The following is a 15,180-nucleotide window of genomic DNA, read 5'->3' on the forward strand; positions in this document are numbered from 1 at the left end:
CACCTCTGACCTCTACCTACGTCTACAGCTCAGCTGATATCCGTTGGTGCGACGAGACCTCGAGGGACCGGCCATCTTCAAGACTGCACGACTCTTGTCCAGCACGACCGCCGAGGGATCCTCGAGTGAATGCTTTGGGGTCCGAGAAGCCCAACCCTAAGCAGCTCCAGCACCGAAGTTCAGCCCTCCAGCATTCACCAGATCTGCGTGGGGCCCTTCTGCTTTTTGCTGCTCACCGTGTTGTCTGGCTACTAGCCCGCTGGCTTGTGGCCTTCCCGGACCCTCCTGGTCCACTCCAGACGCCATTTTGAGTCCACCACGTGGGCTTGAATTTGCCAAGACTTGTTGCCCCAATCCTGGGTCCAGCGACGTCGACAGCAGCAACCATCGTGGGACAGCTCGCACCTCCATCCTGGTCGCCGACAACGCCTCCTGGTCCGTTAGACTGCAGAGCCCAGCGTCGCCCACTCACCTGGTCTTCCATCTTCGATCCAGGCTTGGATCCACCGAACAATCTTCACTGGTCGCCTGCCAGCAACTTCTTCTTTCATGCTCCATAGACTGCAACGAGGATTCCCGACGTCTTTCCAGACCTATGCAGCCGCAGCCCCTGGGCTAGGTAACTTCGGCATTTCGGTGCCCCAGCATAGCCTCACTATCCAAGGGTCCAGATCCTTTTTCGTTTTCAGCCTAACTAGCCGGGTTCGCCCGAGAACACTAACTTTGTAAATTCTAGCCTCCATAGACTTTGTCCCGCATCCCGCGTGAGAGTGCACACTCTGCACCCGAGTCCCCTAGGCCTCCTGCTAGTAATCTGAAGGTTCAGTAGTCAAGTCCTAGCGATTCCAAAGCCTATTAGTCCAGTACTTACCTGCTAGTAATTTCGCATTCCACTTTTGTAGTATATGGTTTTCCGTGCCCCTCGGGCACTTGTGTAAATTGTGCAACTTAAAGTATTTTCGTAAGAGTTTTGTTGTGTGCTTAGTACCCTGTCCTCATAAAGAGTACAGGGCTGTTGTGATCTAAATAAATACACTGTTTATTTTCATAACACTTGTGTGGTGTCCTTTCACTTGGTGTTCAAGGGGTATATGTGATGGTATAACAGCTGGCTTAACACGCCCTCTAGAGTTTAGCCCGAAGGCTGCTCGTATCCATGCTACTAGGATAGCTGGTCTATAAGGTTGACTTACAACCAATCATCAATAAGGGTTGTTTGGACTGATACAAAGTGCTCACTAGAATAGTGAACATTATATATCAGGCCAACTTCTCACAGGGAGGTGCGAGCACCACCCCAGACAGGAGGATGTGTATTGGGACAGGAAGGGGTGAATAGATTGAGACACTGCCTGGAGCACACTAGGTGCTTCATGCATACCCCAGTTCAAATCGGTTGCTGGTGCACTCCAGCCCCAGCTCTGGCGCGAAAGTGGACAAAGGAACGGAGGTGTAACCACCCCCCTTCCTGGTCCCACCCATAGGAGGGACCTAGAGAGCAAACCACCCCCCTTTAGTTGTATAAAGGTAGGAGCTGACCCAGGAGACTTTAGATTAATCCTGGAATCAATTTGAACCAAAACTCTTGACCCTTCGACATTCACCTGAGCTGAAGACTGAAGAATCTCCCTTGTGGCCAAGGAGAGACCACCCTGGGCAACCAGGCACCATCCAGCAACTCGACGGCTTGCTTTGTCCCCGTTCCCGCCGGAACCCGAGCACAGAGCCTGACAAGACCTCGACTCCCGGACCTCTCTGACCCCACTGCACGACTCCACACAGCTGAGCCCCGTTTAAGGCGTCGAAACCCGTGGAACCAGGCAACTTGGAAAGTCTTCAACTTGCTAACAGTGCAGCCCCTGAGGCATCCTCGAAGCTGTGCACTGGGGACTAAGACACCCCGACACCGAGCTCCACCTGCACTGAAGATCAGCCCTCCACGAGATATGCGTGGAACCCTTCTGCTTGTGTTCTGCTGGACGCGTTGTCCGGTTGCTGGCCAGTTGGCTAGTGGCCCTGTGGCGACGATCCTTTAACAAATCCATCGCTGGTCTGGTTGCTCCAGACTGACCCTTGCTTCCCTGAAGAGGTGAAGTATCTCAGACCCTCCGGGTCTGCACCAGAAGCTCTTTGTGTATCCTGCGTGGGTTGCCTTAGGTCTGGCTTGTTGGCTCCGATCTTGAAGCCGACCCCTCCATCAGCATAAAACGCGAAATAAAAAAGACCTTGAAACAGCTCCGAAATGAACCTAACAATGAAGGCACTCAAAATGAGCTTCGGACTCTAAAAAGACAACAATGTGAAGATCAATGGATAAAAATCGTCCATAGCTCAAAACAGAAGAATAGCTCCAGTTTCTGGAATATAATCCACTCCCTTCAACAGCCAGGCCACAAGGGCATTGACTCTAACATATCTGAATCTGACTAGGCCCATTACCTATTTGCACACTTTAACACAGCTGACTCAAAAACGACCAGCCCCAGAGGGGGAGACTGGTCAGACGACGCTGACCAGAACCTCAAACATCTTGGTACACCCATAAACGACAAGACATCAGCCTACAAAAGGAAATTTTCTCCGCCCCACAACTCAAACGCGTGCACAGACTCAAAATCAACCACCAACTTAACAGCAGACACAGAGAATAACCTACACCTAGAAATAGCAGATAGGATCAAGAAAAAAATCCTAAAAGGCAAACTTGAGGGGGCCCCAGGCCCAAATTGGATCCCGCCAATACTGTATAAAAATGATGCTGGCTACTGGAGCAGCACCTTGGCACTGGGCTTTCTCAAAGTAAGGGAGACAACACCAACATCCTGGAGAGGCTCGATAATAAGCCCGATTTACAAAAAGGGCCCCAGGAACGACCCAAGCAGCTATCGCCTCATAGCTCTGATGGATACAGAGGCAAAGTAATACGCGGGCCTCATCCTAGAAGATCTGACAGCTTGGGCAACCGCAAAGAACATCATCCCAGCAACCCAAACTGGATTTCGCAGTGGTAAGGGCACTACGATGAACATCATGGCGCTAACCCTCCTGGCAGACGCGGCAAAAGGCAGCAAGACTTCTCTGTGCCTGTCTTTCATCGATTATAGCGCTGCATTCGATCACGTAAACTGTCACAAACTCTGGCAGAAACTGAGCGATTGGGGAATCCCAGGCCCACTCCTACAGCAGTTAATACTGCTATACAGCAACACCTTGGTCAGGATGGACCTGGGACGCACCTTTCAAGAGAAATTGGGACCAGCAAAGGACTAAAACAAGGCTGCGTCCTAGCTTCAATGTTGTTCAACCTTTTACTTGCAGATCTCCCCGGAGAGCTAGAAGCAGTTAAATCTCATGGACCACGGCTGGGCAACACCACGTTGTCAAATCTTCTTTATGCAGACGATTTAGTTCTCATTAGCCGGTCCCCTATATGCCTGCAACACCTGCTGGACAAAACTAACATGTTTTCCAAAAATACCTCACTGACAATTACCCTAAACAAAACAAAAATCATGATAATTAATCACCACAGAAAACGGAATTTTACATGGCTACTGAATGGACAGAAGTTAGAGCAGGTAACCTCCTATAAATACTTAGGCGTCATACTAGACAGCAATGGCTCATTTAAACAACAGCTAGAGGCTATCCGGCGGAAGGGCACGACACTCCATCTGTCGATAAAGCCGTTGCAGAAAGCTCTTCCTGACCGGACACTGGGCCCCATCCTACAGGTAACAAGAGCTCGCCTACAGCCAATGCTCACCTACGGCTGCGAACCTATGCGTGGTAAAGACGCAACGACACTAGACAACACCATCAGTCGAGCCTACAGGGCAATATTCCATCTGCCCACTTACACCTCTCCTGCCCAAATCCGCCTTGAATTCGGGCTGCAGAAACAAACGGTGGAGAGAAGAGGCGCACACATTAAAAGCTGGCGGAAAATCAGAGACGCAGAGTATGGATCTCTAAACACCCACCTTTGGACTGAACTATCCATTAGAGAAAATTCACCAGCAAGAAAATACCTAATGGAATCATTGGAGATCCTAGGACTAACAAGCTTATGGGAGTCAGCAACTGACCCCAAGACTTTTAAAAAAAATGGTATTGAAGGTCACCAAGATAGTCTCATCTATCGAGGACAAAGCAACTCTTGCTAAGAGAGCACATGGATGAGTGGTATTGGAAGGCTACACAGCTCTTAAGCCACAACAGTACTTAACAACGGATCTTACACAGACAACAAAAAATAAGTTCCTCAATATGCGCCTTGGCAATATACCGATAATGCCTCACTTAGCACCCTGGAAAAGAGAAAACGTAGCAAACTGCTGCCGACTCTGCTCAACTGGAAAAGAGGACTTGAAGCACATAATCTGAAGCTGCACAAAACTTCTGGATATAAGACGCTACCTGCTTCGGCCCCTATGGATTCAGAAGGGAATAACAAGTTGCAGGCAGGCTGTGATGCTCTGCTTTAACCCTGGAGAAACCCAGTTAAAGTGTAGAATAACAAAATTCTTTGACATTGTGGATAACAGACTATCTGCTGCCGGGCCAACTGGAAGCACCGCTTAAAACAAAAAACTGTTAGCATCCAGTCGCCCCAATGGACAGCAACAAACCAAAATGTGTTTTTTTAACTAACAAGGAGAACTCACCTGTTATTTTAATCACAAACACTTTAGTTAGTGATTGTCTTATAATTTGCTTGTTTTAATAATTGTAAGTTTTTATTAACTGTGCAATAAATCTTAAACTTTAAACCCTCCATCTGCGAGAACCTTCGTGGGACAGCTCCTCTCCAGCACCTGTTTGTCCTCGACGCCTCCTGGTCCGCGTGGCTGCAACAACAAGCTTCACGACAGCACCTGATTGCTTCTCGACGACGTCTGGTTCCTTCCTGGTTCCACCCGGTCACTGGCTAGTGACCCAGACTCTGTCCCCTCTGCTTTCAGGTCTTCTTCAACTCCGATCCACCCTTGGATCCACCCAGACATCTTTCTCCTGGTCGCCTGCAGCATCTTCTTCCAAGGCTCCATAGGAAACAACGAGAAAACCCGACACACTTTGACACCTATGCACCCGCAGCCCGTGGGTGAGGTAACGTGAGTACTTTGGTGCTCCTGTAGGGATTGACTATACTGAGTCTAGTTTTGCTAGTTGTGTAATCCTAGTTAGACCGGAAATGTCCTAAAACTTCATTACTTACCTCTTTAAGTTCCTATTGACTTTCTATTGACTCTCGCTTGAGTGTACTGACACTGCACGCACCGCCTGTGGGCCTCCTACTCCTAACCTATGGGTCAGATAGTGTAGCCCCAGCAATTCCCTAGGCACTAGGCCTCTTCCTTTCCCAAGTCGTGGTTCATATACCACTTACTTAGTATATGGTTTTACACGCCCCTAGGGCCTAACTGTAAATTGTGCTATTTAAAGTATTTCTAAGTGTAGCTTGTTATGTGCTTTTGCCTCTGATCTCATAAAGAGTTCAGAGGAGTGTGTTAGTGAATAAATACATATATGTTTTATACATATCCTGTGTGATGTCCTTTTATCAGGTATTCAAGGGGTTACATATGATAAAAAAGCTGGCTTTACACGCCCTCAAGAGTCTTTTAGCCTAAGACTGTTCTGTCCACGCTACCTCTAGGATAGCTGGTCTATAAGTTGACTTTACAACCATCACCAAAAGGGTTGTTTGGACTGGTGCCAGGTGTTCACTATAATAGTGAACATCATCTACCAGGCAAACTTCTCACAACCTTGAGGCTGCTGGGGCTCATGGTCTCCTGCTGACCAATCATGCCAGATGGCATATGCGGGCTCTGCAGTGGGACCTGAAGTTCCAGTGGGCGCAGCATCAAGGGGACCTGTCAGAGTACGTCCAGATCTCAGAGGGCACTGTGCAACAGTTGCAGTGGTGGCTCACGTACCAGAGTTGGGTCACAGGCAGACCACTCATCCCTTCCAGAACCGGAGCACACAGTGGTGACGGATGCGTCCCACTTGGGATGGGGCGGCCACATGGGAGAGGCGGAGCTCAGAGGCCTCTGGTCTTCGCCAGAGTCCAGGCTCCATATCAAGCTTCTGGAGCTCCGGGTGATCCTACTTGCACTGAAAGCATTCCTTCCCTCTGTCAAAGGGAGAGTAGTGCAGGTGTTCACAGACATCACCACCGCCATGTGGTATTGCAACAAGCAAGGTGGGGTGGGATGTGGACACTGTCAGGAAGCTCTGCGTCTCTGGACATGGCTGGAACGTCAAGCCATTTCCTTGACGGTTCAACACTTGGCAGGGACTTTGAACGCCAGGGCGTACTAACTCAGCCATTGATGCCTAGTAGATTACGAATAGCATCTCCAGTCGGAGGTGGTGCAAGGACTCTTTCAGTAGTGGAGAGAGCCTTGGTTAGATCTGTTGGCCTCTGAAGAGAACTCGCAATGTCAGCAGTTTTGCCTGCTGGAGTTTCCAAGGAGACTATCACTACGCTGCACTTTTCGTCACAAGTGGAGGTCAGGCCTACTGTACACCTTTCTAACCATACCACCTGAGACCATTGTTTTCAAGAAGAATAACCAGGCCCAAGTCATTCTTGTGACTCCGGACTAGGCGAGGAGAGTCTATTATCCAGAGCTTCTGAAAATGAGCATTGATCCTCCGATCAGGCTGCCCTTTCGGGAGGATCCTCTGTTGCAGCAGCAGGGGAGGGTCCTCCACCCAAACTTGTCAACTTTCCGCATCCATGTATGGAGATTGAGCGGGGACAGTTGATAGCTTTTGACATCCTTCTGAAGTATGTGAGGTTATCTTGGCGGCCTGGCAACCCTCTACTAAGATGGTATACGCCTGCCGTACAATTGTTTGTACAATATAGTACAGAAAGGTCCATTGACCCCCTTTCTGCCTCTTTATCTACTAACCTTTTTATTCTTATCCTTGCCCAGCAGGGCTCTTCGTTGGGTACGCTCAGCGGTTATCATTCTGCTCTGTCCGCTTTCTCGTGACTGCCAGACCGACCTTCTTTATTAAAATCTCCTATTGTAAATAGATTTTTAAAAGATCTTGTACAAATATTTCCACCCACGCCCTTTGTCATGCCCGAGTGGGACCTTAGTTTGGTCCTAACATTTCGCATGTGGGCTCCTTTGCATAATTGTCCCTTCTGGCTGCTTACCATCAAGACAGCCGTTCTAGTGGCAATAACAACTGCCGAAGGGTGAGTGAGTTGCAGGTGCTGTCATCCAAGCCTCCGTACATGATGATCTTGGGAGATAAAATGTTGCTTTGCACCCGGGCTCCGTTCTTGCCAAAAGTGGTGACCTCATTCCATCTGGGTCAATCAATGAAGCTGCCCACCTTTTTTGCTTCCCCACATCTCTCTAAGGAAGAGGAACTTCTCCGCGGTCTGGACCCAAAAAGAGCCTTGCCGTTCTACCTTAAATTCACAAAAGAGTTCTGGGTGGACATCCAACACTTTGTGGGGTATGTGGGAGCCAAGAAAGGCCGGGCAGTGCAGAAACTGACCATTTCTCACTGAGTTGTTCTCCGCATTGAGATCTGCTACACCCTGGCTAAGAAGCAGCCCCCTTTGGGATTAAGAGCCCATTTTACCCGGGAGAAGGCTGCGAACACTATATTACTTTGGGGGGTCCCAGTCCTAGACATCTGCTAGGCATCTGTGTGGACATCTTTGCACACGTTTGCCAAACACTGCCTGGTCTCCAGGGACAGGCATTTTGCCCGTTCCGGCCTTCAGAACTTCCTAGTATAGTCAATTTGTCCACAGCCCAACACCAGGATTGTATGGCTTGGGTGCTCTTCCAAGGTAAGGAGTCTGCAGCTGGAAGTCTCTATAAGTTAATGAACAAGTTACTTACCTTCAGGAACACATTATTTGGCAGAGAAAATATCTAGCTGCAGATTACTTACAGACTCACCCATGCCTCCCCACTCTCCGGACTCATGTGTTAGTGCTACGGTTGCTTCCTTTTCAGGTCCCTAGTTATGAAAAGCAGTCAAGTAAGTCACTTCTTGGGTCTGGTACTGAGAGCCTTGTGCCTGGGTGGCGCCTATATAGATGACTGCGATGTGATAACCAGCGCCAACAACGACATCACTCGGAGCTGAATGGAGCCACCCAACAGCGCGCGCAAGGGGTACAGCTCATATAAACGTTTTCCAATCCAGCCTGATACCTGGGAATTCAAAGGTAATGAATCTACAGCTAGATATTGTCTCTACCAGATAATGCGTTACCGAAGGTAAGTAACTTCTTCTTCGCAAAGGTAGGATGTATTATCTTTCTTGCCTTGGTTACCTCTATTCTTAAAGTCTCCCTAGTTCCTCCACTTCTGGGCCTCCCGCTCACTGGCAGAGGATATGGGTTTCCTTCGGAGGAGTGAATATGTCTCTACGGGAATTATGTTTTTTATATGCATATTTATTCTTAGCTACATTTATATCTCTGCATGTATACACCCATCTCTTACATGGATCTCTTGTAGATGTCTTTAACTTCACATATATAAATGTGTTTGTTTTGCACATATGACCGTCTGGCCATCTATACGGTGCACGTACCTGCATATCTGAAAGAAACAGGTTAGTGTTAGATTCCTTAACTTAGAATATCCCCAGAAGTAAAAAAGTAAAAGTGGTGTTGTGGCCCATTCCATTGCATGTGGGCTCCTGCCAATCGGTTTCCACACTGATTCAAAATGTTCGTCTGCAACCAATACAGCAGTGATCCCAGTCCTTTTGAGGCAGTGGGCACGGGTTTTGTATGCAGCTCATGTGCCAATGAAGACATCAATCCTCCCAGTCCTCTTCCCCTGTCACAACAGCCTCCAAATTGATTGCTTTAGTTTGCCATTATTGGCACATCCATCATGTCCAATAGATGGTTCTTAACATCTTTCAACATGGCTATGCCTGACCTATTCTTTTTGCACCATCAAATAATCCCCCCACATGGGAGTGAATTTCACACAAGCATCTGTCCATTCTACTGCAAGAGGTTCAAATGCTTCTCTCAAAGGGCCCGAGCCAAGCTTGAAAGACTGCTGTTTCAGATTAAGTTCTCTTTTTCACCTTCATGACTAAGGTGTAGGGACAAAGTCAGTTGATAGAGCCAACTATGCTGTCACTTCCAGGTGATCCCTTTTTGCCTGGGCGGTTCTCCTTGACAACATAGTCTGGCCAGGTGGTTAGAGAGATTTCACAAATAAAAATAAAAAAAGTGCAGATAACCTACATTATTCATCTTGAGCGATGTTCTAGAAGGTAAATAACTATATCCTATTATGTGCTCAATTGAAATTGTTTTTGTACCTATTTAGAAAATAGTGTGTTGATCTTTGATAAAAATTAAAAATGCACTTTTTTAACCTGGGTAAGAAGTCATGACATTTCTTTCTTTTGCTTCAGGACAGAGTTGTTATTAATCGATTAGATAGCATATGCCAGGCAGTATTAAAGGGAAAAAGGCCTTCTACAAGAAGAAGTTATGACAACAATAATGTTGCCTCTTTCTACACTACGAAACTCTTGGATAGTCCTGGTGCTGCGACTGAATGTAGTGATTCCAGTGCACCGACACCTGGAAGCATCTGTGTGAAAGAAGAGCGTGATCTATCTCCACAGATGTCAAAGGTGAAGAAGCATGTACGAGAAAAGGAGTTTACAGTGAAATTCAATGACGTATGTTTATTTTTATTGCTCTAGGACCTGGTTGCAGTGTGCGGCATGGTTTTCCTGCAAGTGGCTGCTGCTTACACTCTCAGATACTTCCTTCGTACACTGATTTTTGAGTACCTTAATCTATCACTTTTTGGGTACTCCACAGTTGTCATAATAACCTGTTAAAGGGTTCATCAATTGAGAGAAATCTGTATTGTTTTGAGACATTACTGATACAAGCCTTCTTAACAGTCTGTTTTTTTCCAGTTTCTAACCATTGAGAACCTTTTTGACATTCTTTAAATAATGTGTTTTTAGTGCATTTGGTTGTTTTTAGTATTTCGCATGCCCTGATCCAGACAGCACTGATTAGTTACCATGCGTTTTGAGAATGTAGGAAATTTAGAAAAATTTTTAACATTTGCAGACTTTTCCTATTACGTGTGCCATTTTATTGTTAGACAACACAGAAAGATATGTTTAGTATGGCATCTTATGTTTATCTGTGTCAGCACTCCTTTGTTTTAAGCGTTGCTGGTTCAAAACTGCTGTGGGTGATTTGGGGCGCGTTTTAGTAAAAATGTTATGCCCTTAAAAGAAAAATTTCCTAGCTTTCGTAACAGAAAGATTCAATTCTATTAAGGACTCGGAGGCGAGGATAATGCCTTCTTTATTCACTTTATTTTTAGAGCAGCCAAGTTCACATATCAATACGAGCTACCTTTCCCATGAGCCAGCAGGAAAGGAAACGAAAACATGTAGCCAATAATATGACCTGTTCTACAAGTCCTTTCTCCAGATCTAGGCTCCCTATTTATACGCACGTCCAGGATCTTTTCAATTCCGCACATTATTCTTGTTTGGATGTATGAATACCTAGAAGAATGAATGAGATTAATATAGTCTTTCTTGTAAAGTGTATAACCAAACTAGTACCTCCACTGAATTTGCTTAATCTTTACACTGGTTTCATGCAAGCAATAATGAGCATCATAGAAGAACAGCATACAATATAAAAAAAACAATAAGCCACCCAAACTCTGTATCTGAAAGAAACGCATAATGATAGATTCCTTATCTTAGAATTACCCCCAGGCGTCAGACTGGATCCGGAAAGTTGTCGTCAGCAGTACCCCTGCGCGTCGAAAAGTGGCGTCGTGTGGCTCCGCGCAGCTCCGCGTCAGTCGTTGGCGCCGTGGTCGCCGAGATGTTTTGGCAGCTACTTAGACGCCGCCCTCGCGCGCTGACGTCATTCTTTATTTTTCCGCACCAGCAAGTGCAGATCCGGAGAAAGCGGTACCCCTAGTCAATTTTTGACTGAGCATTTTTGAGGCCTTTTGTCTCCATTCTTTTGAGTCAAGTTACTCATGGTGTCGTAGGAATGTCCGGCTTTTGGAAATGCTGGGACTTTCAACGCATGATGTCTGTGACAGACCCGCATTGTGTGTCTCTCCTGCCTGGTGCGCGACCACGACCCCAAGTCGCGCTCCGACTGCTGGACCATGGCGCCGGAAACTTTGCGGGAGTGGTCCCGAAAGTTGCTGGAAGCCCGGCAGTCTGCTCCGTGCCACTCAAGTCCCAGTCCTGTGGGAGGTCGAGGGACTGGTCGCGGAGTCGTCAGCATCGTTCGTCTAGATCTAAGTCTTCACACTCTGGGTCAGGTAAATCGAAGCAGTCCAAGAAGAAGTCGGAGAAGGAGTAGTTTTTCATGTAACTCCAGTACTGTAGTAGGGGTATCTCTGTGATGGTCATAATCATGTGAATAGTCCCGCCCATGTGCGTGGACCCCGGAGCACTTCATTAGATGTATTCTCTTAAGTTGTCCTCTTCTGCAGTTCTGCATAGACACTTAGGAGATTATAAAAAAGACAATAATTCAGTCTAAAAACAACTAGGCTACGCTGGCCATTACTTCATCCTGAAGTGAAAAAGATAGCCAGGTAGTAGTTAAATTTAACTATTTTACTGAGCTTCACACATAGAGAAACTCCTCTTCACAAAGATCCTTTTTTCATGTTAGAAATGAAGGGTTGGACAGACAAGTCCCATAGGCTGCCATTATGTGTCTGTAAATCCCCGATCCCGCAAGGAGGCTCCTCATTCAGGGTCTAATCCTGGCAAGATTAGACTACTGTAACGCCATCTACTTGGGAGCCCCTGAAGCCACCCTGAACTCGCTGCAGAAAGTCCAAAACGCCGCCGCCCGCCTACTCACGGGCACACCAGGAAGATCCTCCGCCAGGCCGGCCCTTAAATCCCTCCACTGGCTCCCAGTCAGAGAAAGGGTCGTCTTCAAGTCCCTTTGTCTGGCCCATAAAACCCTCAACAATAACGCCCCCCCCCCCCCTTCTTAAAGAACTCCTAATCCCATACAAAGCGGAGAGAGACCTCCGGTCTAACGTAGAAAATCTTATCGTAGTCCCTAGAGTCAGAAAAGCCCAGACCGGTGGCCGTCGCTTCTCGGTTCACACGGCCAAATGTTGGAACTATCTACCACGAAGACTCAGGACAGAACCGAACTACCTCCAGTTCAGAAAAATCTTAAAGACCCTCCTTTTCCCGCAGATATAATTTCATCAGACGGCTGAAACCCTTGGAGAAGCAGGTCAGCGCTGGGATGCTCCTTGAGTTACTACGCGCTTTATAAAACCATTAAATAAATAAATAAATAAATAAATGGATACTGTGCCTTTTAAGAATCCTTCCAGACACCCTTGGTATCCCATGATGCACAGCCAAAGGCTAGTTACTTTCAGTTCTTTTTGAAGGCATATAAAGCAAGGGTTGCTGAATTCTGTATATCACTGTTTCATCCACCAGGGAGGAGGGCGGGTTACTTATGACTATCACAGAGATACCCCTACTACAGAACTGGAGTTACAGGTAAGAAACTACTCCTTCTGTAGTAGGGGATCTCAGTGTATAGTCATCATGTGAATAGTATAGAAAGCCCATCCCCAAACAACAAACACCAGCGGTGGAAGAAACAAACAGACCCACTATTGTGCAAATAGATTCCTCAGTGAAGCTTTCCCAGCCTGAGCATCTGCCTTGGCATCAGAGTCCAGGCAGTAGTGTATAGTAAAGGTATGGACTGACTTCCAAGTAGCAGCCTTATATAGATGTCTGCAATAGGGAAGTTGCAGAGTAAAGCCACTGTAGCAGCTTTACCTCTGGTAGAGTGAGCCTTAGGCTTACTAACTAGTTGGCTTTCTGATAACACAACTGAATACAAGACACGATCCACCTGGAGATGGATTGCTTGAAGGTAGCAAGACCAGTCCTGACAGAGCCATAGTTAACAAACAACTGATCCGATCTACGAATCTCTTTAGTCTTCTCTAAGTAGAACTTCAACACCCTTCTAACATCGAGAAAACGAAGGGATCTCTCAGCAGGAGAGGAAGGATGCTGAAAAAATGTGGGTAAAGAAATCGTTTGATTCAGTTGAAATTCTGACACTACTTTTGGAAGGAACTTAGTGTGAGAAGTTGGCCTGATATATAGTGCTCACTATTCTAGTGATCACTGTGTATCATTCCAAACAATCCTTATTGATGATTGGTTGTAAGTCAACCTTATAGACCAGCTATCCTAGTAGCATGGACAAGAGCAGTCTTTAGGCTAAACTCCAGAGGGCGTGTTAAGCCAGCTGTTATACCATCACATATACCCCTTGAACACCAAGTGAAAGGACACCACACAAGTTGTTATGAAAATAAAAGGATATTTATTTATAACAAGTCTACCCTGATCTCTTTATGAGTCAGGGAACTAAGCACACAACAAAACTCTTAAGAAAATACTTTAAGTTGCACAATTTACACAAATGCCCGAGGGGCACGAAAAACCATATACTCTAAAAGTGGAATGCGAAATACTAGCAGGTAAGTAACAAGATCCAGAGGCTTCAGGATCGCTAGGACTACCCTACTGAGCCCTAAGGTTAGGAGCAGGAGGCCTAGGGAGATCGGGTGCAGAGTGTGCACTCTCACGCGGGATGCGGTACAAAGTCTATGGTTACTAGTATTCGTAAAGTTACAGGTTCGAGGCATGTGGGCTGCTGAATTCATATCTGTGCATAGATCGCCGCCTAGTGTTGGGTCCGGATGATTGCACATTGTTGTCCTGGAAGAGTCTTCGAAGTATCACGACATAGGTGGCTCCTCCCCTGGACTACAGTGCGCATGGGCATCGACTCCATCCCCAGATTGTTTTTTTCCGCCATTGGGTTCGGATGTGTTCGGTTCCCTCTGTCGGAATCGATAGTTGTTTACTTTACTTTGCTTGAGACCAAAAGGTCTTTAGGACTTGCGTCAGTATTGTCTCTCGTTCGGGTTCGTAATTTCCTCGGCTCCGAACCGACATTGTCCTTCCGCGTGCTTTCAGCGCAGGAAGGCCTACTCGACGCTCCAACCTCTTCCATCATGGAACGAAGGAGATCACGGAATCTAACCCAACATCGGAGGTCGAGGACGACTACGACGCGGAAGCCGAGGATTTCGATGAAGTCGTCGAGGAGGTAGGGGACGACGACGGGGCCCTTGCCACCGTGGAGGATAGCTCGGACGAGGAGCTTCCTCAGACTGACTCCGGGGCCATCCATCATTATGAGGCCCAGGTCGAGGGATCGCCTTCGGGCCTTACCCGAGACCTTGATGACCGTCCCACGGCTCCGCCTTCCGGCCCGGCCATGGACAATAATACAGCATCACTCCAGGTACATCCAAACCCGAAAGTGAAACCCACGGTCTCGACGCCAGACGTATCGAAACCGAAAGTGCGGATCGCGCTGGTCGGGTCGAAGACTTCGGAGGCCTCGGCGCCGAAGAAATCTAAAATGGCCGTCGAGCCGAAGAGCCACGCCAAAATGGCCGACCCGAAGGCTACTGCATCGAAGCCAAAGGTTAAGGGGACCGACGCAGCTGCATCGGCGCCGAAGACGGTCGACGCCAGTAAGGGTCGACTCGATCACAAGAAGCAGGTCGACGACCATAAGAAGTCCACTCTCGATCCGAAGAAGCGGCAGGACGACCCCAAGTCCCTCTCTGCCTCGCTTCCACTCGACAAGTCCAAGGGGGCAACGCCAAGTGCGTCGACTCCGAAGAGCGCATCGTCGGTCGCCACCCCGAAACCAGCTGCAAAAGACTCTCTCGAGCCGGTGCGTCCCTCCGCCTCGTTCACTAAAAAGGTTACGGAGTCCCTACAACGAATTAGGGAATGGGCCGCAGCAGTCAAGCCGAAGAACCCTGTGCCGCCCAAGCCTCTGGAGAAACCGGCGAAAGCGCTGACGCCGATACTTTTCACCTTGCCGCCTAAGACGGCGCCAAAGGCTTTCGCAGCAAAATCAGGGGCCGAAGTGCCCGTGAAGGTGTCTTCGACGCCGAAGCCGTCGTTGGTGGTCCCGGGCCCACGGCAACGACAACTAACAGAGGAGGAGCGTCAGGAGGTTTTCATCGACGCCGACACGGGCAGGCTCTCCCTCCTAAATAG

General features: G+C 47.7%; 1 protein-coding gene across 5 annotated transcripts in view; it reads left to right on the forward strand.

Moving 5' to 3' along the window:
* Positions 1 to 15,180, forward strand: part of CHD9 (chromodomain helicase DNA binding protein 9) — a 2,197,083-nt gene that overhangs the window by 1,919,701 nt on the left and 262,202 nt on the right. For 3 of the 5 annotated variants that reach the window (XM_086945176.1, XM_086945177.1, XM_086945178.1), the window contains one exon: positions 9,436 to 9,660. In XM_086945176.1, coding sequence (XP_086801302.1) covers positions 9,436 to 9,660 — 225 coding nt within the window. Of the gene's footprint in view, positions 1 to 9,435; positions 9,709 to 15,180 lie in introns of all 5 variants that reach the window. The other 2 variants (XM_086945174.1, XM_086945175.1) reach the window with 2 other exon arrangements.

The sequence above is a fragment of the Lissotriton vulgaris genome, chromosome 12 (genome assembly GCF_964263255.1).
Source record: "Lissotriton vulgaris chromosome 12, aLisVul1.2, whole genome shotgun sequence".
NCBI lineage: Eukaryota > Metazoa > Chordata > Amphibia > Caudata > Salamandridae > Lissotriton > Lissotriton vulgaris.